At 39.5% G+C, this 23,783-nt stretch overlaps 1 protein-coding gene across 3 annotated transcripts in view; it reads left to right on the forward strand.

The window, feature by feature from the left end:
- LOC126175554 (chitooligosaccharidolytic beta-N-acetylglucosaminidase) overlaps nt 1–23,783 on the forward strand; it is a 210,436-nt gene that overhangs the window by 182,011 nt on the left and 4,642 nt on the right. For all 3 annotated transcript variants that reach the window (XM_049922401.1, XM_049922400.1, XM_049922399.1), the window contains exons 4-6: nt 14,426–14,758; nt 15,791–16,078; nt 18,348–18,682. In XM_049922401.1, the coding sequence (XP_049778358.1) occupies nt 14,426–14,758; nt 15,791–16,078; nt 18,348–18,682 (956 nt within the window). The remainder of the gene's footprint in view (nt 1–14,425; nt 14,759–15,790; nt 16,079–18,347; nt 18,683–23,783) is intronic.

Here is a 23,783-nt window from a genome sequence, read left to right on the forward strand (position 1 = left end):
GAAGTGGTGATGATAGGTAGAACTCCTTCTTCAGCAGCTGTGAGTGTACAATAAGATTGTAACGTATGATGTGCTGAAGTACTGTTGTATTTCTAGTTTTAAAATAGTCCTTTGGATAAATTAGAGCTCTGTTGCACACAGGCTTACCTGATATGTTTACATTTGAAATACAGGGTGGCAAGGTTAACATATAATATTAAATGTAGTAACTTAAGACGTAATTTGTTGACAGTATGTTTCTACAGGTATAGAAAAAAAATGTTTTCTTTACACACATAATACACCTCGATATACACACCATTAGTGGTGTAACAGGCAACTAATCTGTATTCCACTTCTCTCAGTGTTTTGCAGCATTGCTGGTGTAACAGTCGCAATAGTTGCTCGAAAGTGATGACGCAGATCACAAACTAGTGTTAGTGTCTGGTGCACTTGTTCTTGATAAGCACCCACACCAAAAAAAAAAAAAAAAAATAAAGTGCTATAATGTCTGGGCTTTTAGGGGGCCATGTAGTCAATGAATTACCTCTCCCAATCCACCAATCTGGGAACTCACGATCCAGGAAATCCCTCACAATTTGTTCTCAAAGTAACATTGTGTGCAATCTTTTTGAGACCTCATGTTATGAGGAAGTTGTGGCACTGGATGCAGTGCAACATGTTTATGTACATTATTGCATTAACTGCAGGCTCTGCAAAGAAGAAAGGGGCTATAACCCTGTCCTTCAACAATCCACACCACACACATTGACTTTTGGAGAGTCACATTTGCATTCTCACTACGTGGGGACGGGGGTGGGGGTGTTTGAGATCCCCTTATGTGGCAATTTTGTGTGTTAACCATGTGGGAAGTGTGAAGTTTACTGTACTTGGAGGCTGATATGAAGCGTCATCCAAAAAAATAGACCAAATTTAGGAATGCCTCATTTTCGTCTATTTTTCCCAGAATTCTCTCTTCAAATGCTTTCCACTGTGGCCTGTCCTCAGCCTTGATTTTGTGACAACACTGCAGTTTGTATGCCTCAATAAGGTAACTGTAAATGTGAATTAATTCAGCATTGCCTCTAGAATTGCAGGCTTGGCATGGTGGCCTGACATCAAAAATATACACTCATTCCCAGAGCTGCTTGTCCCATTTCTTGATTGATATGTAAATGGAATCATCATAAGTCGGCTGCAGTCTATACCCATGCTGAAAACAATGTTGTACCAGTGCAACAGACTTTAGCTTCATGAGTGAGTGAAAGTGCACACAACACATTCTGCCATGAAGTCCATGTGGCTACTGACATGTGTTTACATATACAAAGCAGTTACACATCTGTACACTTGGTACCCCCCCCCCCCCATGAACCATGGACCTTGCCGTTGGTGGGGAGGCTTGCGTGCCTCAGCGATACAGATAGCCGTGCCGTAGGTGCAACCACAACGGAGGGGTATCTGTTGAGAGGCCAGACAAACGTGTGGTTCCTGAAGAGGGGCAGCAGCCTTTTCAGTAGTTGCAGGGGCAACAGTCTGGATGATTGACTGATCTGGCCTTGTAACAATAACCAAAACGGCCTTGCTGTGCTGGTACTGCGAACGGCTGAAAGCAAGGGGAAACTACGGCCGTAATTTTTCCCGAGGGCATGCAGCTTTACTGTATGATTAAATGATGATGGCGCCCTCTTGGGTAAAATATTCCGGAGGTAAAATAGTCCCCCATTCGGATCTCCGGGCGGGGACTACTCAAGAGGATGTCGTTATCAGGAGAAAGAAAACTGGCATTCTACGGATCGGAGCGTGGAATGTCAGATCACTTAATCGGGCAGGAAGGTTAGAAAATTTAAAAAGGGAAATGGATAGGGTAAAGTTAGATATAGTGGGAATTAGTGAAGTTCGGTGGCAGGAGGAACAAGACTTCTGGTCAGGTGACTACAGGGTTATAAACACAAAGTCAAATAGGGGTAATGCAGGAGTAGGTTTAATAATGAATAGGAAAATAGGAGTGCGGGTAAGCTACTACAAACAGCATAGTGAACGCATTATTGTGGCCAAGATAGATACGAAGCCCACACCTACTACAGTAGTACAAGTTTATATGCCAACTAGCTCTGCAGATGACGAAGAAATTGATGAAATGTATGATGAAATAAAAGAAATTATTCAGATAGTGAAGGGAGACGAAAATTTAATAGTCATGGGTGACTGGAATTCGAGTGTAGGAAAAGGGAGAGAAGGAAACGTAGTAGGTGAATATGGATTGGGGCTAAGAAATGAAAGAGGAAACCGCCTGGTAGAATTTTGCACAGAGCACAACTTAATCATAGCTAACACTTGGTTTAAGAATCATGATAGAAGGTTGTATACATGGAAGAACTCTGGAGATAGTAAAAGGTATCAGATAGATTATATAATGGTAAGACAGAGATTTAGGAACCAGGTTTTAAATTGTAAGACATTTCCAGGGGCAGATGTGGACTCTGACCACAATCTATTGGTTATGACCTGTAGATTAAAACTGAAGAAACTGCAAAAAGGTGGGAATTTAAGGAGATGGGACCTGGATAAACTGAAAGAACCAGAGGTTGTACAGAGTTTCAGGGAGAGCATAAGAGAACAATTGACAGGATTGGGGGAAAGAAATACAGTAGAAGAAGAATGGGTAGCTTTGAGGGATGAAGTAGTGAAGGCAGCAGAGGATCAAGTAGGCAAAAAGACGAGAGCTAGTAGAAATCCTTGGGTAACAGAAGAAATATTGAATTTAATTTATGAAAGGAGAAAATATAAAAATGCAGTAAGTGAAGCAGGCAAAAAGGAATACAAACGTCTCAAAAATGAGATCGACAGGAAGTGCAAAATGGCTAAGCAGGGATGGCTAGAGGACAAATGTAGGGATGTAGAGGCGTATCTCACTAGGGGTAAGATAGATACTGCCTACAGGAAAATTAAAGAGACCTTTGGAGATAAGAGAACCACTTGTATGAACATCAAGAGCTCAGATGGAAACCCAGTTCTAAGCAAAGAAGGGAAAGCCGAAAGGTGGAAGGAGTATATAGAGGGTCTATACAAGGGCGATGTACTTGAGGACAATATTATGGAAATGGAAGAGAATGTAGATGAAGATGAAATGGGAGATACGATACTGCGTGAAGAGTTTGACAGAGCACTGAAAGACCTGAGTCGAAACAAGGCCCCCGGAGTAGACAACATTCCATTGGAACTACTGACGGCCTTGGGAGAGCCAGTCCTGACAAAACTCTACCATCTGGTGAGCAAGATGTATAAAACAGGCGAAATACCCTCAGACTTCAAGAAGAATATAATAATTCCAATCCCAAAGAAAGCAGGTGTTGACAGATGTGAAAATTACCGAACAATCAGTTTAATAAGCCACAGCTGCAAAATACTAACACGAATTCTTTACAGACGAATGGAAAAACTGGTAGAAGCAGACCTCGGGGAAGATCAGTTTGGATTCCGTAGAAATACTGGAACACGTGAGGCAATACTGACCTTACGACTTATCTTAGAAGAAAGAATAAGGAAAGGCAAACCTACGTTTCTAGCATTTGTAGACTTAGAGAAAGCTTTTGACAATGTTGACTGGAATACTCTCTTTCAAATTCTAAAGGTGGCAGGGGTAAAATACAGGGAACGAAAGGCTATTTACAGTTTGTACAGAAACCAGATGGCAGTTATAAGAGTCGAGGGACATGAAAGGGAAGCAGTGGTTGGGAAGGGAGTAAGACAGGGTTGTAGCCTCTCCCCGATGTTATTCAATCTGTATATTGAGCAAGCAGTAAAGGAAACAAAAGAAAAATTCGGAGCAGGTATTAAAATCCATGGAGAAGAAATAAAAACGTTGAGGTTCGCCGATGACATTGTAATTCTGTCAGAGAGAGCAAAGGATTTGGAAGAGCAGTTGAACGGAATGGATGGTGTCTTGAAGGGAGGATATAAGATGAACATCAACAAAAGCAAAACGAGGATAATGGAATGTAGTCGAATTAAGTCGGGTGATGTTCATGGTATTAGATTAGGAAATGAGACACTTAAAGTAGTAAAGGAGTTTTGCAATTTGGGGATCAAAATAACTGATGATGGTCGAAGTAGAGAGGACATAAAATGTAGACTGGCAATGGCAAGGAAAGCGTTTTTGAAGAAGAGAAATTTGTTAACATCGAGTATAGATTTAAGTGTCAGGAAGTCATTTCTGAAAGTATTTGTATGGAGTGTAGCCATGTATGGAAGTGAAACATGGACGGTAAATAGTTTGGACAAGAAGAGAATAGAAGCTTTCGAAATGTGGTGCTACAGAAGAATGCTGAAGATTAGATGGGTAGATCACATAACTAATGGGGAAGTATTGAATAGGATTGGGGAGAAGAGAAGTTTGTGGAACAACTTGACCAGAAGAAGGGATCAGTTGGTAGGACATGTTCTGAGGCATCAAGGGATCACCAACTTAGTATTGGAGGGCAGCGTGGAGGGTAAAAATCGTAGAGGGAGACCAAGAGATGAATACACTAAGCAGATTCAGAAGGATGTAGGTTGCAGTAGGTACTGGGAGATGAAGAAGCTTGCACAGGATAGAGTAGCATGGAGAGCTGCATCAAACCAGTCTCAGGACTGAAGACCATAACAACAACAACACTTGGTACCAAGTGCCACAAGCAGACATGGAAAATATTTTGTGTTATCATGCATGTAGGAGCAAACTGCCAATAAATGTCTCAGTTACATCTCTAGTTATTACATTTTATATCATTATATGTTTAACCTGGGCACCCTGTACATTTATATTAACTAGGACAATATTTCATGGTGAAGTCAGTGGTGGCCCTTCACCACAGATTAGCAACTATCTCAAAAATTGGCCGTTTGTGAATCTTTGCTATTGTGTTTATTGCAGTCTTTTTGATTTTATTATTGCATACATTCCTCCCATGTCAATTTCTGTCACTAATTACATTACACCATGTATGCAAATTTTGCAGTGGGGTATCTCTGGCAGTCCACTCAGCTTGGAACACCAAGCGACTGCTTGCCTTGCTTGGGCCTTATGCCAGCCCTGGTTATGAAATAAAAGCATAACCTCCACTGCATACTGAAAGGTGGCTTGTGGAGAGAAGATGTAGATGTAACAGTACATAAAATGGTAGTTACTACAGTATGTAATACATATTGTCACTAACCACTACTCCTTGAAAATAACTTCCTCCATTGTCCTCCCATTCACCTGGATGCAGTACTGTAGGTGTCGCGGGAAGGATTTCGTGACATACTTGATGTATCATCCACAATGACACTTAATTTCTTCACATAACTGCAAATGAAGTAACCTGGAGCTGTCAAATCTGGGGAAGGAGATGGCCATGTCACATTGCCACAGTAGGGAATCATCCTCAAGCTAAACAGCAACTAAGAATCACTCATGTGCCAATGACACACACAATACCACAAATTTTGGAGTCACATGGGGGCTTTTCACATAAATGTCATGCATGGATATTCCTGACACCAGTACTGCAGGTTTTGCTTATTACGATAGCCAGTCACACAATAGTTTGCCTCATCGGATGTCAGCAGTTGATGGGGAAACAGTAACCATTGCAAGAATTTCAGTGCAGTGGGAAAGTCTTTTGCCTAGCACTGGCTCTCAGGTCTTGAATCACCTGCAGTTTATATGGATGAAACTTAAAACTTTCACTGCCAGTTACATAACCTTGCCATTTCTTAGAGGGGACTTGCCAACAATGAAGATGAACTGATCTCATCAATAAGTGTCATTTTGTACTGAAAAGCAATAGAAATCATACCCCATCAAATGACAGGATTGGCAGTCAACTGAATTTTTTGCATTCTGTCAGTTGATGGGATTGATGTACAAAGTATTAAATTCATCCAGTAAGCCCAATGAACTGTTAGTGTTTGTGCATGTCAGGGTGCTGAATGACTACTATTGTGTTAAAGTTACAAACATTCATGCCAAGTTATAATAATTCAAACACCTTTCTCCTAACTTAGTGACTGCTGGTTCAGAACACTACCTGTGGCACTCCACTGTCACATCCACCTGAAAATACTGTACCTCTCGGATGCAAATCCACAGATCACTGCTTAATGGCATACTGCTTGCCTGATTCCCTTGTATTCAGCAATGTATGCATGTGCAGTGTACAATGTACATTTGGCCACAGTCATCTGCTGTGTTAGATACAGTACTCACCAGTATAGAGTTCAGAATTAATGTGGACCATACCCATTAAATCCAGTTTTCTGAGACAGGACTTAAAACGTAAATTACTTTATTAAACCTTGAAATTTAAATCATTGAGGTTTGGATGTATTTAGAAAGCCTTTAAATTGACTTCTATGCTATATTATGGAAAAAATTGGAAATTGGTGGTAAATACTATGGGTCCAAACTGCTGAGGTCATCAATCCCTAAGCTTACACGCTACTATCTAACTTAAACTAACTTATGCTAAGGACAGCACACACACCCATGCCCAAGGGAGGACTCAAACCTCCAATGGGTGGAGCCACGCGAACCATGACACGGTGCCTTAGTCTGCACGGCTACCCCACACAGCACTATATTATGTCCACTAACTCATTATAGTTACTGCAGTGAAGGATACAATTTGATGATGTATGGCACTTAGTTCATTTACCATGCCGGCCGCGGTGGTCTCGCGGTTCTAGGCGCGCAGTCCGGAACCGTGTGACTGCTATGGTCGCAGGTTCGAATCCTGCCTCAGGCATGGATGTGTGTGATGTCCTTAGGTTAGTTAGGTTTAAGTAGTTCTAAGTTCTAGGGGACTGATGACCACAGCTGTTAGGTCCCATAGTGCTCAGAGCCATTTGAACCATTTTAGTTCATTTACCCTTACAATCTTTAAGGAAAATATGTGAAATGTTTTATTATTGATATTACATCAAAAAAGACACAAATCTGTTTCTTATTATATTAACATACATACCTTACATATCCTCAGTTTAGATAGAAAAGTTGCTGATAAAGCCTGTACAATTATTCATTTACATTTCTACTCTGCAATTCACTTTTAAGTGCTTGGCAGAGGGTTCACTGAACCACATTGACAGGATAAACGAACACTTACACCTTTCTGTGTGAGCTCTAATTTCTCATATTTTATTACAATGATCATTTCTCCCTACCTAAGTAGGCATCAACAAAATATTTTTGCGTTCAAAAAAGAAAGCTGGTGACAGAAATTTTGTGAAAAGATCTCACTGCAATGGAAAACAACTTTGTTTTAAGTATTGCCACCCTAACTCAAGTATCATAATCATGACATTTGCACCCCCCCCCCCCCCCCCCGCCATTTTGTGATAACAGGAAAAGGCTGTTGTTACTTGAATTTTTTTGATGTCCTCCACCAGTACTATCTAGTACAGATCCCATACCATGCAGGAGTATTCCAGAAGAGGATGGACAAGCATCGCGTACACAGTTCCTTTAGTAGACCTGCTGCATCTTCTAAGCATTTTGCCAAAAAACAGTCTTTGGCTGTTCCTCCTCGCAACGTTTTCTGTGTGATCATTCCAATTTAATTTGTTCACAGTTGTAATACATAGGCATTTAGTTGAATTGACAGCCTTTAGATTTGTGTGATTTATTGTGTAGCCAAAATTTAACAGCTTTCTTTTAGTGCTCATGTGAAAGACTTCACACTTTCCATTAGAGCCAATTGCCACTTTTCACACAATACACAGATGTCTTATCTAAATCATTCTGCATTTCTTTTTGATCTTCTGATGACTTTACTAGATAGCAAGTAAGACCTTAATTTGCAAGCAATCCAACAGTCCTACTCAGATGTCTCCTAAATCATTTGTATAGATTAGAACAGCAAGTGCCTATAACAATTCCTTATGGAATCCTACATTATTTTTGTTTTACTCAGTGGTTTGCCATTAGTTACTACAAACTGTGACCGTTCTGACAGTAAATCATGAATCCAGTTGCACAACTAAGATGTTACTTCATAAACACAGTTCTGTGTTTCCAAGAACAATATTTTCTGAATCTGTGTTGACTGTGTCAATATTTTTTTTTCTCTGAGGTAATTCATAATGATGGAATACGATATATGTTCCAAAATCCTACTGTAAACTGACATCATTGATGTGGATCTATAATTCAGCGGATTATTCCTATTGACTGGTGCGACTATGCAACTTTACCATCTTTAGATGCGGATCTTTTGACAAGTGAATGGCTGTATATGATTGCTAAGTATGGAGGTATTGTGTCAGTATACTATGAAAGGAACCCAGCTGGTGTACAATCTGGACCAGAACACTTGCCTTTATTGAATTATGTAAACTGCTTCACTACACATAGGATATCTACTACCCTGGTCACAACTGCATACGGAAGTATTTCTTCATATTCTTGTCATGAAAAATGCCATCTTTATTCCATATAGTTACACTGCTGGACCATGCATTTAGCGGTACTGGAATAGTTTTCAAGTACAAAGCACAATGGCAGGAATGAATCATATAATTTCTCTTCTGTATACTCACTGGTCTTCTGTACTAATAAGATAGATCTTCATGCATATTTGCTAGTCTGCGGAGGCCTTCCTTGTAGTTCCTTTTCTGGAGTAATCTCTCAAAATGAAACACAGAGGTGATCGAAAGTGAAAAAGCACGCACGCGCACACAGAGCGAGGTTGCCACCAATCGGTACATGAGAACTCTAACACCAAAAGTTATGAATGTGATTATCCACAATGAAATATGTATTAGCTGTTAAAACTATACACCATGTTGAATCGTGACAACAGGTGAGGAAAGGAAGCTGGTCAGGGTGGGTAACCAGAACACTAATGGCCACAAGGCAGAAAATTCCACTGGTGCACTTGAATTGTAGTCAACCCATATAGTTAATTCCAACACATGGCAGCTAAATTTCAGCAATAGAAACACTCAGTGTTGCTCACAGGAAAACCTCCCCAACAGCAAACCACCAAAACTAACCACACAGCACAAATGGATGTGGCTTGGGTACTTGAAACCACTACTCAAGCTGACGTCCTGGATCGGTGAACCATGAAGCTCGTAGCGATTGAACAGCTCCACACATGCTCCGACACTGCACAGGGACTGCCAGCAGACCCAGCTGACTGCACCACATGGAGATAATGTACCTGGTCCTCGGCAACCAACCGACTCCTCTCAGAATGCCAACAACATCGAAAATAGTCGTCAGTGGAAATAACGCCAACTACACGCACAACCTGACACCAAGCCCGTGGCCAAGCCGTGAGCCATGTCGACGCAGACCTCACAGCTCCAACTTGGCTGCACTAGTGCTGCATTGCAACTACCCGACTGGCAGGTCCGGACTGTGCTCCAGATGCATTCCAACTGACTGGCAGCCTGAACTCTCAACCTGAACTCCCCTACGACAAACGACAACTGGGAAGCAATACCAGTTGAGCAAAGATACTGCGAGGGGGGATATATCAATATGCACTGCTAGCATTGGTCACAGTCAGGCAAAGCAGCAACTCAGTGAGAACAGTAATTTAAATTTAAAAAAGGGTGTAAAATACATGATGGCGGGAACACGAGCCAACACAGCTCAGAAAGTTTCTTTGTATTCAGTCAAAAAGGCCAGCATTTTAAAAGTCTCAGCCTATGTATATGTATCCAATTAACATATTGTGCTTGCAAGTCCCCTTTCCTGTTAATTATAGTGTTTTCCAAAGTTCTGATGTTCAGAAATTTATTTCTATATTTTAAAATGTCTGTGAGTTTGAAACTTATTCCTCTTTACTGATTTTATCATTATGAGGCAATCTTCCAGCAAGTAAATGTGTCATTCCTTTTTACTTGCTTTTTAAAGTATACCAAAGTCCATTGTTAGGCAAAAATGAATGCCCAGACCATAGGAACTTCAAATATACAGTTAATATTTTCATGTCAGGTCATCGAACTCGATAATTTCTTCAGAAGAGTCCACAGCCTCAATGTATCATCTAAATGATGAAACCATTTTAACCACTACAGGTTGTCAGTTTTATTCCTTTGACGCATCGTGTATATACATTATATTACTGGCAAGCTTCAACCTTAGGCCATTATCAGATGTTTGCAATGCAATACCAAAAGTGCAGCAGATAGATAAGACATTAGTTGGTAACATTATGCTTGCATGTTTCACTTGATAATTAAATTACTTACATCACTTATGTGACATTGGTGAAGCATGTGTCACATTTAAAAAAATATTTTGTGTTATGTGGGGACAGACAGATATATTATGTTGAATGTTACAGATATGGTCTTGCACGTATCAATCAGATAACAAGAAAAACTTTTATAGCACGTCATGGAGCCAAAAACCTTACTAACAGGTAGCTTACTGACCCACGCAATTCATTTAGCAGCATACTGTGTACTTTTCTGCACTCACACATACACATAACTGTAACAAATCATGGGAACATGCCCAAGGAGCATGCTAAGGCCTGTCATTTTGTAGAGACAAAGTTATTGCCTGAGGGAGCTGCATTCATTTGTCCAGTCTTGCATACATGTCATTAATTTTTATTAAACTTTTTATATGATGGACTTTGACAATATTTACAAACATTATAGGCATAATTAAACTTCTGTTATTGTCGGAATGATGCTAAATGGTCTTATTACATTGTTTTAAAATGGCTTCAGTTTTATAAGCCACTGCTGAAAATAGCCTCTATGCCTATTGTCATTACACAAATCACAAAGTGGCACAACATTACTGTCCCTCGCTAGTGAGGACTTGGCTCACTTCAACTCTGAATCCTCTAAAATGTGCAACTCTGCAGGTAAGTGTGGCTTTGTTCACATGTCTGAGTTGACATCTGTAAAATAAGTTCAATTAACAAACTCTATTTCTAAAAGCTGAGCAGGATACACAAATAGTAAACCATTAAAAGTAAATAAATAAAATGTCTAAGATGGAAGTCATTAAATAATCTTAGCAAACTCCAGAAAATTATAATGTTTGAATAGGTGAATTAAAATTTCTTAATTAAACCAATTCCTTGTAGGTAAAGCATTTGTTTGCCTACCAAGTTTCATGTACTATTACAGTAAAAAAAAATCTGGTTTTAGTATGGTATTGTACAATCATATTTGCCAGTGTTGCAGCCAAACCAAATTTCCAATCAATAGAGGGAGTTGACATGTTGTTGTAGACAATAAATAATTATATTTTATACAAATGTAACCCAATAAAGCCTCTGAAGCTCAATTACCTTTGTCATTACTTCATTTAATCACCTTGATCAGACAGTCATTTTGATGTGCTTTGAATTATCATTGTTCAATTTGTTTAAAAGCTATTATTTCCCCATGTGGTATTACAATGCTTTGTTTATGCAGCTGGTTGGAGTTGCCCACATGACTGAAGATAATTTATAATGCTGAGAATACCACCCCATATACACTCATGCACAACTTCTGTTGTCCATTGCAGCTATCAACACAACCACATATCTGGCATACATACGACCACTTCCTCCTTACCTCTTATGGCTCACCTCCCACCTGCTTCCTTGTGCCACCCCTTCAGACTCATTATTTGTGACTCACTCTGGTAGGCAATATCACTCTGCCATTTCCTGTCACTTTGCAAACAGAGCTGTCACAAAAATAAATATAAAAAATTGAGACCAGATAAAAAGAAAAGACTGCTTACATTTAAGGAACTATTTCTGCCATTTTTGTATGGCAGTTTTTTGACTTTAAACTCTAACAAGCTTCATCGGTATCAATCAACTTATAGTTTCATGCGGGAGTGTTCTCTCACTCCACTGTAAAATGTGTACTTGCTCTGAAACAAAACAAACAAGACAGATGATGCTGATTTGTGAATTTACCAAATATGTTTAGTTAATTATGGTCACCGTCAAACAAGAAATAATTTTTGATTACGTGTAACTGCATTTGTTACTTCCACTGCTCAGAACAATTTCACCATGTAATTTATTATTTTATTTTATTTATTTATTTGTTTGTTGTGAGACTACACAGAAGCTCCTTTTTTTTGCAGGATAACTATGTTAATGTAACTACGTAGTAAACTGCTTTTCCACTATCACTGAGTACATAAATTCTAATAGAACTTGTCACAGCACAATGACACACATTAATATACTGTGACAAATAGTTACTTAGTGACTAAAAAACGTTCAAATGGCTCTGAGCACTATGGGACTCAACATCTGGGGGTCATCAGTCCCCTAGAACTTAGAACTACTTAAACCTAACCAACCTAAGGACATCACACACATCCATGCCTGAGGCAGGATTTGAACCTGTGACCATAGCGGCCGCGCGGTAATGTGACTATTTGAAGTTCTGTTTGTCAACATATAAGATCATCGATCTTAAACATCCAGGATTTTTCTGATATTTTATCATTGGAGTAAAAAGTTGAGAGTGATCTATACACAAATGATCCAGAGAAGAAAAGCCTCTCCAAAGTTTGATTCAAGTGACACATACGGAACAAGGAATGAAAAGGAGACAACTGTGAGATGGTGCATATTCAAATTTGATCCTCATGTAGGCAGTCAATTTGTAAGAATGAAGAGCTACTATCACAGTGAATTTATAATAAATAATACATTGTAAAATATGAACTAAGCAAAAAAAATGAAGCCATAAGAAATAAAAATCAGAACTGACATCAAAAAGATTCTAAAGGAACTTGGAACTTCTGGATAGAAAGTCCATCTTACATTAATGTTACAATAATTTTAGTGATTTTGATGTGTGGTAGAGGTGTCATCATTACTGCAGAAAATCTGATTCATAAGTCTTGAGTCAGACTGAGAATAAGCAGATTATTTTTGTGCTTCCAGGCCAGTATTTTCATACATGTTACTGCAAAGTAGTGATGATGAAGAGCCGCCAGGTTTACAGTCAGAAGATGATGGGCATGATCTTTGTTGATATGTTGAGGTTTTCCAACACTGCCATTTGGCTGGAAACCCATGAGCATTTTATCAGTGGTATGTGGCAGGAAATTCTGCATCCAGACACATTACAGAGTAATGTTAAATGCCTTATGTACCACCACTTGTAATGAACGAAAGTGGAAGGTAGTGCATTTGCCAGGTTGTCAGCTGTATACATGTAATGAAATTGCAAGCTATCCTGTTTGTCACAGTCATAACTCACAGAGAGAACTGAACAAATTTAGTCTTTATAATACTTAGCAGACAACATGTGGAGGAAAAATGAAGTGGTTAATATGTACCATGTTAGGAAATGATTGATCTGGTCACAGTAATGGAATATTTGCATGTAATAACAGATCCACTTCATTCATTCATTCATTCATTCATTCATTGTGTTAAATAGATCTCATCAAGGAGGAAAACCCTCAGTGATATGAAACAAGTCAAAAGTACATATTAACAAAAGATAAGCCAATGATAGAAATTTAATTTGCTCACTGTATTAACAAGTAATTGTGGTGTCACCGCCAGACACCACACTTGCTAGGTGGTAGCTTAAATCGGCCGCGGTCCATTAGTACATGTCGGACCCGCGTGTCGCCGCCATCAGTACTTGCAGACCTAGCGCCACCACATGGCAGGTCTAGAAAGACGGACTAGCACTCGCCCCAGTTGTACGGACGACATTGCTAGCGACTAGACGTACGAGGCCTTCCTCTCATTTGCCGAGAGACAGTTAGAATAGCCTTCAGCTAAGCACATGACTACGACCTAGCAAGGCGCCATTAGCCTTACCTACTTTGAGAGTTATAGTATAAATGTCTCAAGAAGAACGCTGTATTCATCAGAGAATAAAAGTTAAGTATAAAGCAACTACGTACTTTTCTTGCTACCATTCAATAGTTATCCTGTTCCAGAATTCACGCCCGTCTGCATTACATCGCGTGCCTTTCGGCTACCTCCGAGTGGCGTGGCTCTTGCTACGCCACAACAGTAATAGTTCTATTACTGTAGTATTTAAGGCTATTCATGTTTATGCCAGCTGAATTTAACCAAGTAAATTACCTTGAAAAAAACTTCTGCTTCTGCAGTTATACTGAATAGCACTTGTTTATCTCTTATCAAAAGGTTTTCCTCACTGGCCATTCACCACTTGTTACCCATTTACTATTCTTCATTGTATATACATGAAGATTGACTGATTTATAATTTTGCTTTTGAGTTCATAACTTATTTTACTGAGACAACATTTTCTGAAGATACTGCTGTAAAATAAAAGCACTTTCAAAGATTTGTATGTAGAAGTCATTCTTCAGACAATATTAGAGTAAACTTCTTACTTTCCATAAGAAGGCAGATTGTAGATGGGTTTCTATGCTGCTCTGGCTGCCAAGCACTGTGTATTATTTTCAAATATTGTATGTGAAACAACTTTCAAATGTTTACAGGTAAATGTGGCTGTAATGGCAGACACATTCTTTGGTGCACGGCATGCACTGGAGACACTGTATCAGCTTATTGTGTATGATGACATCAATAAGCAGTTGTTGTTGCTGTCAGAGATAAACCTTTCTGACAGTCCTGCTTTCCCACACCGTGCCATCGCACTTGATACTGCAAGAAGCTATTTTTCTGTTGCTTCCATCAAGAGGACAATTGATGCTATGGCTGCAAATAAACTCAACACTTTCCACTGGCATATTACTGACTCGCACAGTTTTCCATTTGTTTCTGAGACTTTCCCAAAACTTAGTCAATATGGAGCATACTCACCAGAAAAGGTAATTGTTTTTTTAAGAATTGTGGCTGTGTTTTTCGCATGTAAGGTTTCCTCGTTTTTCCTCATCCATTTCATTGTTTGTTATTTTTGCCTTTTTGTGGAAGTTATTCTTCTACTTGCCTCTTCCAGAGTTGTTAATTTCACACAGTACCTCCTTTTGGCAGAAATGTTTGGTAACAAGAAGAAATAATAAATTAAATTTCTCCTGTGTGTTCTGATTACTTTTCTCTGAACTTCATAAGGAATGTGCTTGTTTAATTACATCTTCTTTAATAATACTTAGTGGTTTACATAATTATAATAATACATACTTCAATTATTTTTACATACACTGCAATGTAATGGTTAAGTGGTCTAGATAACTGACCTAATATTTGCACTACGTTTAGATACTGGTAAGTAATTTTGAGTGAAATTGTATTATCATTGCACTCTAATGAGGAGGGAAATAAAAGTTTTACAAAACTCAATTACATTTCACTCTCAAGAATAGAGTTACACAAACATCTCTTGTATTATTGACTGGAAAAAGCTGAAACAAGATAAGATTTCATCTCTGAGACCTAGTATAATTTCCTCCCATTGATTTTAATTAAGAAATCTGCCAACAGATGTGTGGTCATGTGCCACAAGGCCAAGTCTTGTTTTCACAAAGTTTAATTGAATTATTGAAGTTTGAAGAATGTTCACCAGTATGAATGGTTTCACAAGTTGTAACTTACTTTATACCTCCATCCAGTCATTCACCAATGAAAGAAGGTTTGAAACAAAGTGAACAGTCCTTAATGTTAATACAGGATCCAAACAATAATCAATCAAACAATTTAACAGGGAAAGATGGCCATTTATAGTGATAATGGAGGTATTGAGCAGTAGACATGCACACAAATAAAAATATGACCATTTTATGTCAGCTTATGAATTTGATATTACATGTACTGCAACTGATTTGAATTGTTAATTATTTGTTACTCAATAGCAATTTAAGTGGTATAACTAAAAATAAGTAAACATTTTTTTGTTTTCTTGATAGGTGTATACTCCTGATGACATAAAATCAGTTGTGGAATATGCCAGAGTGCGAGGGGTTCGCATTATACCAGAGTTTGATGCTCCTGCACATGTGGGTGAAGGATGGCAGTGGGTGGGAGATAATGCCACAGTATGCTTCAAAGCTGATCCATGGTCTCAGTATTGTGTGGAACCTCCATGTGGTCAACTGAATCCCACCAGTGAAAAGATGTATCAAGTACTTGCTGGTATCTATAAGGACATGTTAAATGTTTTTGACTCTGATGTCTTTCACATGGGAGGAGATGAGGTGAGTAAAAATGAGCTGTGAATTTAAACTCATAAATTTATAATATAATAAACTAACTTGACCCAAGGAAGAATTATAGTTCTATGAAACTAAGTCACAGTATTGGTTAACCGTTGTCAGTTTCTCCAGGGTCAAATGTTGTGATGTAGGCACATTGTCATGAAAAGCAAAACAGCTCTGAGAAGAGGTTTTTCAATAAGCTGTTACAGTTAAACCTCCACATACAGCAATAAAGATAAAACATCAGTCATAAACTGCACAAGAAAACCTTTATTTGGTTCATCTTCAACTTTTATTTGGTTCACTTTAACAATTTTGACAGTTTAAACTGTCATCTTTTAGAAGTGAAATAGGTTCAAATCATTAGTAAGTCAGCATCAAAATAAAAATCAGATGGTGGTGTCTTTTGCTACAGATTCAGTGTTTTATTGTTTCTGTAACAAAGGACACCACCATCCAGTTCTTATTTTGACATTGCCTAACTCATGATTTGAAGCTATTTTGCTTCGGAAGATGACAGTTTAAGCTGTCAAAACTGGTAAAGTGAACCAAATAGAGGTTTCCTTGTGCAGCTGATGACCGACTTTTTACCCTTATTGAAATATTCTGCAGCTGCTGAACTACAGCTATGAACAAAATCAGAATTTTTTGACTAACAGTAACTTATTAGTTACGATGAATGAGCATGGACAGAGGGTGTATAGTGGCAACACACATGAATGTAACAACCTCAGTTACTTTTCACCACACATGCCACCTGGATTCTTCTCCCAACACCAGTGTCTCAGAATTCCATAAATGAGAACAGGCATTACATGTGCTTGGTTCTCACTGCTCACCTGGCTTTAGCCTATGTCAGTTTCTTCAGTCTCAGTATTCCTTCTAAGTAGCTATATCTTTTTTCAGCCCCTTTTAGTTTTCTACATTTTTATTTTCTGGCTTCTCTATTTCCTATTCCCCCACCTCTAACATATATTTCTGCTCTTACTAACTCTTGCACTTTTTTTGTCAGTAATCTCTGTCTGCTTATTACCCTATCTTCCACCTTTTAAGCTCTCAGGTTTTCAGATCTCGTCCTGTGGAGACCCCAACAATTAGTCTTTCCTTCTCATCCCGTGTGGTAAGTCTTCCCTGACCCATGGTTCTGGGTGACTTTTACATAGCTCTCCCCATTTTCTAAACCTCAGCAGTTCTTTTTCTTTATCCCTTTCTCTTCCCCTTCAACCCTTCTGTTAGTTGGAGCCATGGGCTCAAAAAGCTTACATATTTCCTTAACTTTCGTATGTGGTTACTTCTGCTGCCATTTGGTGAACAGATCTTTTTTATCTATCCAGTTATATTTTCAAAAACTGATTATTTTCTTTTATATAGGAGCAGACAATATTCTCCAATCCAGAAGGAGCAATGAGTAGAGGACATGCACATAACATGTGCATTGTTTCAGCTCAATCAATGGCTAAAAGATAGTCATAATACAATCTCCCCCCCCCCCCCCCTGCGTCTGTAAATTACTCATTCCCCTCTCCCTATGGGTAATAGTTGGTTTTCCTAGTGTTTTTTTTTTTTCTTTTTTCTCCCATTGTTTGAGTTTTCAGAGTGCTTCAACAACTAAAATCATAATTGAACTGAAAAGGTTTCATTGCTATATGTTGTACTCATTCGGTGGCTTTATAACATATTTCTAGACTGTATATCTACATCAACATTTATACTCTGCAAACCACCTGAGGTGCATGGCAGAGGGTACGTCCCATGATATGAGTTATTAGTGTGTCTTCCTATTCCATTCACATATAGAGTGCAGAAATAATGCTTGTCTGAATGCTTCTGTGCATGCAGAAATTATTCTAACCTTATCCACACAATCCCTATGTGAGTGCTACATGGATATTGTGGTATATTTCTTAAGTCATCATTTAAAGCCAGTTCTCAAAACTTTGTTAACAGACTTTCTTGGGATAGTTTGTCTATCTTCAATAGTCTTCCAGTTCAGTGCCTTTAGTATTTTTGTGACATGCCCCCATGGATCAAACAAACCTGTATTTGGCCCCCACATTTGAGCAATATTATATATGTTACATATATGGCTGATTTATTACTAAAGTCCTTCCAAACACCCATAATTAAATTGTTTACAAATATGTAATATACAAGGAGCATTTTCACATGCAGTGCATACATGATGTAAAGTTTTGATAAAATTCCACATGACTTTGCATTTGTGCGATGCAGAGTAATCCCTACGCTCATTACCATTTTATTTTCTTAGGTCAACATGAACTGTTGGAACACATCTGAAGTGATAACAGACTGGATGGATGCAAATGGCATACCTCGCACAGAGGAAGGCCTTCATGAATTGTGGGACAGATTCCAGAGCCGAGCATACTCTTTGTTGGCAGAGGCAAATGGAAAGAAGGAGCTACCCGTTATACTGTGGACTAGCACTCTCACAGACGTGGCCCATGTTGACAAATATCTTGACAACAAACGTTACATTATACAAATCTGGACTCGTGGCACAGATCTGGTAATACCAGAACTTATCAGGAAAGGATTTAGAGTAATTTTCTCCAACTATGATGCTTTGTATTTTGATTGTGGGTAAGTGTTATTTTATTCATACCCATTTTTAAGTAAAAATTGTTTTGCAACCTCAAACTATTTAGTGTTGAAATGTCAATACATCAAAACAATGTTCCATATCTTTGATACTGTGATAAATACAGCCTAATTTTCCTACAGGTTTATTAGGTTACTCTATTGTTTGATATTGTATTACATGAATGTGGTAATATCACTCATATTACATTGGAAATTGTAATTTCATGGAACTAATGTACACATCAGTTTAACATCGTGTGTTTGGTTAGAAAGTCGCAACTAAAATGCTCTTACAAATTCAGCAGATTTAAAGTTAAGATCAGATATCTTTCTGCACTTATATCATTTATTTTACCCCTTTCCAGCAAATTTTTGTACTCACAGCATTCTTGCCAGCCCTTATTTATACACACAATATGGAAACACATCAGACCTTGTCTGATATTGGAGCTGTAGTGGAAAATTGTAAGATTAAAATATGTATGCAACTAAGCTATAACTACAATGTTTGAAGTCATCCTAACTCAGGAAGATTTTTTTTATTTCTCCAAGAAAATATTGTTTCTGGTGTGAAATAAGGGTGTAACAATGATTTTTTGGTACTTTCATGTCCTTATTTGAAAGGTGTGTTCCAAGAGTAGCTAATAAAAATTGGTCATTCCAAGGAACAACAGCCAATAGATACCACCTGCTATCAGAGTATTGAGGCAAACTCTAAAACATCTGTCTAATAAAAAATTACAAAAAAATACACACTTCGCAGACTACGTTAAGACTTATAAGAACTGTAGTTTTCAAGTAATACACAGAACTGATACAAGTAACACAGATACAGCTTTACTCATATACCTCTGAATAATAATGGAAATAAGCCTCTCATGACTCCACACATGACAAGACAAAAGAATCATACAGAAGGTGCAACATTAGTGATACACAGAACAATTGATGTGAATGATACAAACAAAAAGAACATAGTGAGAGTGAGTCAGCACTGCTCTGAATGTACTATGTAGGTGTAAGTCACCAGTAAATGGTACACTAGAGACCATGTTGTGTGCAAGCTTCCTACAGGAGGCCTCTAATGGCTGGTCTGTGCTGATACAGTGGGCAGTTCATTTAAGTACACGTGCACGGTGACCCTACACTTGGCACAGCCTGCTGCAATAGACTTGAGGCTGGAGCCAGACTGGCACCTGGTGACAGGAAGCTGGAACCACAGGGTGCCACACATGGAGGAGACACCCAATGAGATGGGGGTGCCTCCGCCACTGGCGATGACAGGCTCGAGGGGGAGAGTTGAGGGACAGACTGTGGTGACAGGCACCACACTCACATACTATTAGCTTCTGGCAGTGAGTGGGAGCACAACTTATCAAATTGGTGTGCCACCAGCCTGTTGGCCATACGGACAGCATGAAGATGGCATCCCCTGTGGCAGAAAATAGTGGCTGGTTTCCATTTGCACCAGCGACAAAACCCTCACACCCATACCAGCGATCCTGGCATGAAGGGGTTGGACTAACCCAACTTTGGCAGGTGTGGTACAGGCCACAGAAGGTGGAGGAGCATGTGTGGCTGCTGGTTGTAAAGAAACTCAGCCAGGCTCCGCTCTCCCATAGACATGGAGTGATACATGCTCAGAAAACAGAGAAGGGCATCGTCTGATGAAGATTCCATAACAAACTTTTTCATTTGGGACTCAAAAGCACGCACTAGTTGTTCCACCTCACTATTTGATTGAGGATGGAATGGTGTGGTTGTAACATGATGAATGCTGTGATGGTAACAAAATAGCTGAAAGGTGTGAGAAACGAACTGGGGCCCATTATTGGAAACTAAGGTACAGACCAACCCCTCAATAGAAAAAACCCTCAAGAGCATACAAACTGTGACCTGCGTGATAGGAATGTCTGCTCTGGGAGAGAGATCTTCTGTGGACAACAGCAAAACACCATGAAAACAGAGCGATAGTGAAAGGAAAAACAGTTGACGGGAAGGTCCAAAGCCTGACCTGGCAGTTCATCTGGCCATCCCTGTTTAAAAAACAGAACCTCCCAGCAGATACCTGTGTCAGTGGCAATGGCACCTGATATGCGTCCATAATTGGGAAACCATCAATTGCAACCTGTGTTTCAGTATCAAGATGGAAGTAAAGCAATTCTTCAGGATCAAAGTTGGGATCAGGACCCACAGGAAGAACACTGCCCAGCATTATACACAGTGTGCTGCCTTGTTAGGCAAGAAAATGAGAGTGTTAAACAATGAAATCGAAGGTTTATAGTCGGTAATAAGGTGGAACTTGCAAGACATACAAAAAAAAGTGAAATTTCTGGAGAGCATAGACTATGGCAAGAGCCTCTTTTTTTTCTCCTGAGAGTAACACTGATGGGCAGCACTGAGAGATTTTGAGGTGAAAACAACAGGCTGTTCAGAACCGTCAGCATATCAGTGTGCTAGGACCATGTGAGGCTGTACACTGAAGCATCAGTTACCAAAATTGTGTGCTGTTGTGGAGAGAATGTAGCTAAACAAGGGCCAAGAATAATTTGAATTTCAACATTTGAAAAGCACATTCACAATCCGGTCTCCAGAAAAAGGTACATTCTTGTGCAACAAGGCATGCAACAGGTGGGCCGAAGTGGCCATCCCTGGCAGGAATTTATGGTAGTAGGCTATCTTCTTTCAGAAGGCCTGGAGCTCCTTCATGGTCAAGAGCTGAGGCATAGACATAACAGCAAAGATGTGGTCTGTCAGAGGGGAATCCCATCCTGCGAGACCTTGAATCCCAAATAAACAATAGAAGGTTGGAAAAACTGACATTTTGCGAGGTTACACCATAAGGCTATGGCCTGTAAGACAGAAGACACATTGCACATATTTTTCAAGTGATCAGCTGTGGAGGAGCCTGTGACATCATCATCATCCAGATAATTAATGCAACCCAGGACAGGGATAGTGAGTTGGTCAAAAAATCATTGGAAAACAACAGCAGTGCTAGCCACACCAAAAGAAAGGCACACGTATTGATACAGACCAACCAAACCAGAAGTCACTGGGACTGATCACCCACAGGAACACTCAGACACACTTCACACAAATCAATTTTGGAGAAGTACTGTCCACCCAATATTTTTGCCAACATTTCCTCCTGGCTTGGGAGAGAATGTGAATCCATGATAAACTGCATGTTGACAGTAGTACTGAAGTCACCACAGAGGTATCGTTTCCCTGGTGGCTTCCGAACAACAACTAGCAGAGATGACCATTCACAAGTTATAACAGGTTGCATCACCTCTGTCCAGTTCTGCTTTCACTTGCTCTTTCAGAGTGACAGGAATAGGACATGCGTGACAAGAAAAAGGCCAGGCCATGGATTTCTAAGAAATATGAGCAGAAAAATTTGTAGCAATCACTATACCCTCTAAAACAAGTCCAAAAAACCCCTCACACAGTGTTTCCAATTGAGAATATGATACTTGATCAGACACAATGTGAACTGCATCAGTGAAATATGCCTGAAATGTGTCCATCCCAAACAAGTTCTCATCACCAGCATCACCATAAAAAATGTAATGGAGCAATCCATTGACTTGTAAAAGGCAATGGCATAAACTGCCCCAAAAGCTGTGACTGGTGTCAATGGCAGCAAGTCTAAACTCGCTTAGCTTCCAGAATTCAATAACATCACTACAGCACCTGTGTTGGCCTGCTGCCAGAGCACATGGTGTAAAACAGTTAACTCAATAAACAACTTGGGAGAAGTCACAAGCATTGGAGTCGCACAGCCTACATCCATGTACATATTCTGAGCAACCTTCGGTAAATGATATACGGAGGTGATGTAGCCTTTCTTCTGGCAAGCATTACAAGCAGCCCAGTGCTTAGGACACACTGAATATTCACTCTGGACAAAATGGAAATGACAAGATTGAAATAGAGAATGCTGATGCTGGTACTGTGGTGGTTGAGGCTGCTTGGGCCAGCCTCAGTCAGCCTTGGTGTGCCCAGCACTGGGCCCAAGTGTTTACCATCGCCACTGTTGCTTCTTCATGCAAGCTATCTGTTGTCCTAGTGGGCACATCTTGTGACACTATTTCCACATTGCTCCATTCTTCAGTTTGGTCAACCACTGCCTCAGAAACTTTGAAAGATTGTGCTATTTGCAAAACTTCTGCCAATGGGAGTTTACACAGAGTAAAACCTTCTAGTGCACTTCCTTGTCTGGATCTAAACAGATAATTGTATTGCACACCATAGTGTCTGCATAAGAGTCATCACAGTGTCAGTAACGAACTGACACTTATGGCTAAGGCTGTGAGTTTGACTGCTCAGGCCCTGTATGACTGGTTTGATTTCTTGTGGCACTGGTAGAATTCAACTCGCTCTGCTGTGACATGCATTCATTTGTGATGATAGTTGGACAATAGACTGCACATGCCATCAAAAGTAAGAGCTACCGGTTCTTGTAAAGGGACAAGCTGACACAGTATTTGATACAACTTAGGTGGAATCCATGGGAGAATAAGGCTTTGCACAAATTCGAGTCTGTCACACCGAAAGCCAAAAAATTCTGTCAGAGTATTTTTTTCATGTGCTTCCCAATCCTCGACTGAATTGTCGTGAGGAGGAAAAGTGGGTGGAGAGACCAGAGGAACAGTACCCTGTCTATTAACGGAAGTTGACAAAGTGTTCACTGCTAAAGTAATCTGTTCAATTAGGGCCAGTAGCATGGCATCCATAATGTCTAAACCTCATGAAACCGCACTTAAAGATGGTATATGTGGAAACTGCTCCAAATTCATTGTCAATCATGTAATAACCAAGTAATACATGAGATTGATTACATGAGACCGATCCAAGTAACACAAATATGGCTTTATTCATAAACTTCTGAACAATAATGGAAATAAGCCTCTTGTGACTCCACATGTAACAAGACAAACGAATCATACAGAAGGTGCAACATAAGTGATAGACAAAACAATTGATGTTAGTGGTACAAACTAAAAGGACATAGTGGGAGTGACTCAGCACTGCTCCCAGCAGGAGACTGTGCTGTGTGCATGCTTCCTGCAGGTGGCTTCGAGTGGCTTGCCTG

The sequence above is a fragment of the Schistocerca cancellata genome, chromosome 3, assembly GCF_023864275.1.
Source record: "Schistocerca cancellata isolate TAMUIC-IGC-003103 chromosome 3, iqSchCanc2.1, whole genome shotgun sequence".
Lineage (NCBI taxonomy): Eukaryota > Metazoa > Arthropoda > Insecta > Orthoptera > Acrididae > Schistocerca > Schistocerca cancellata.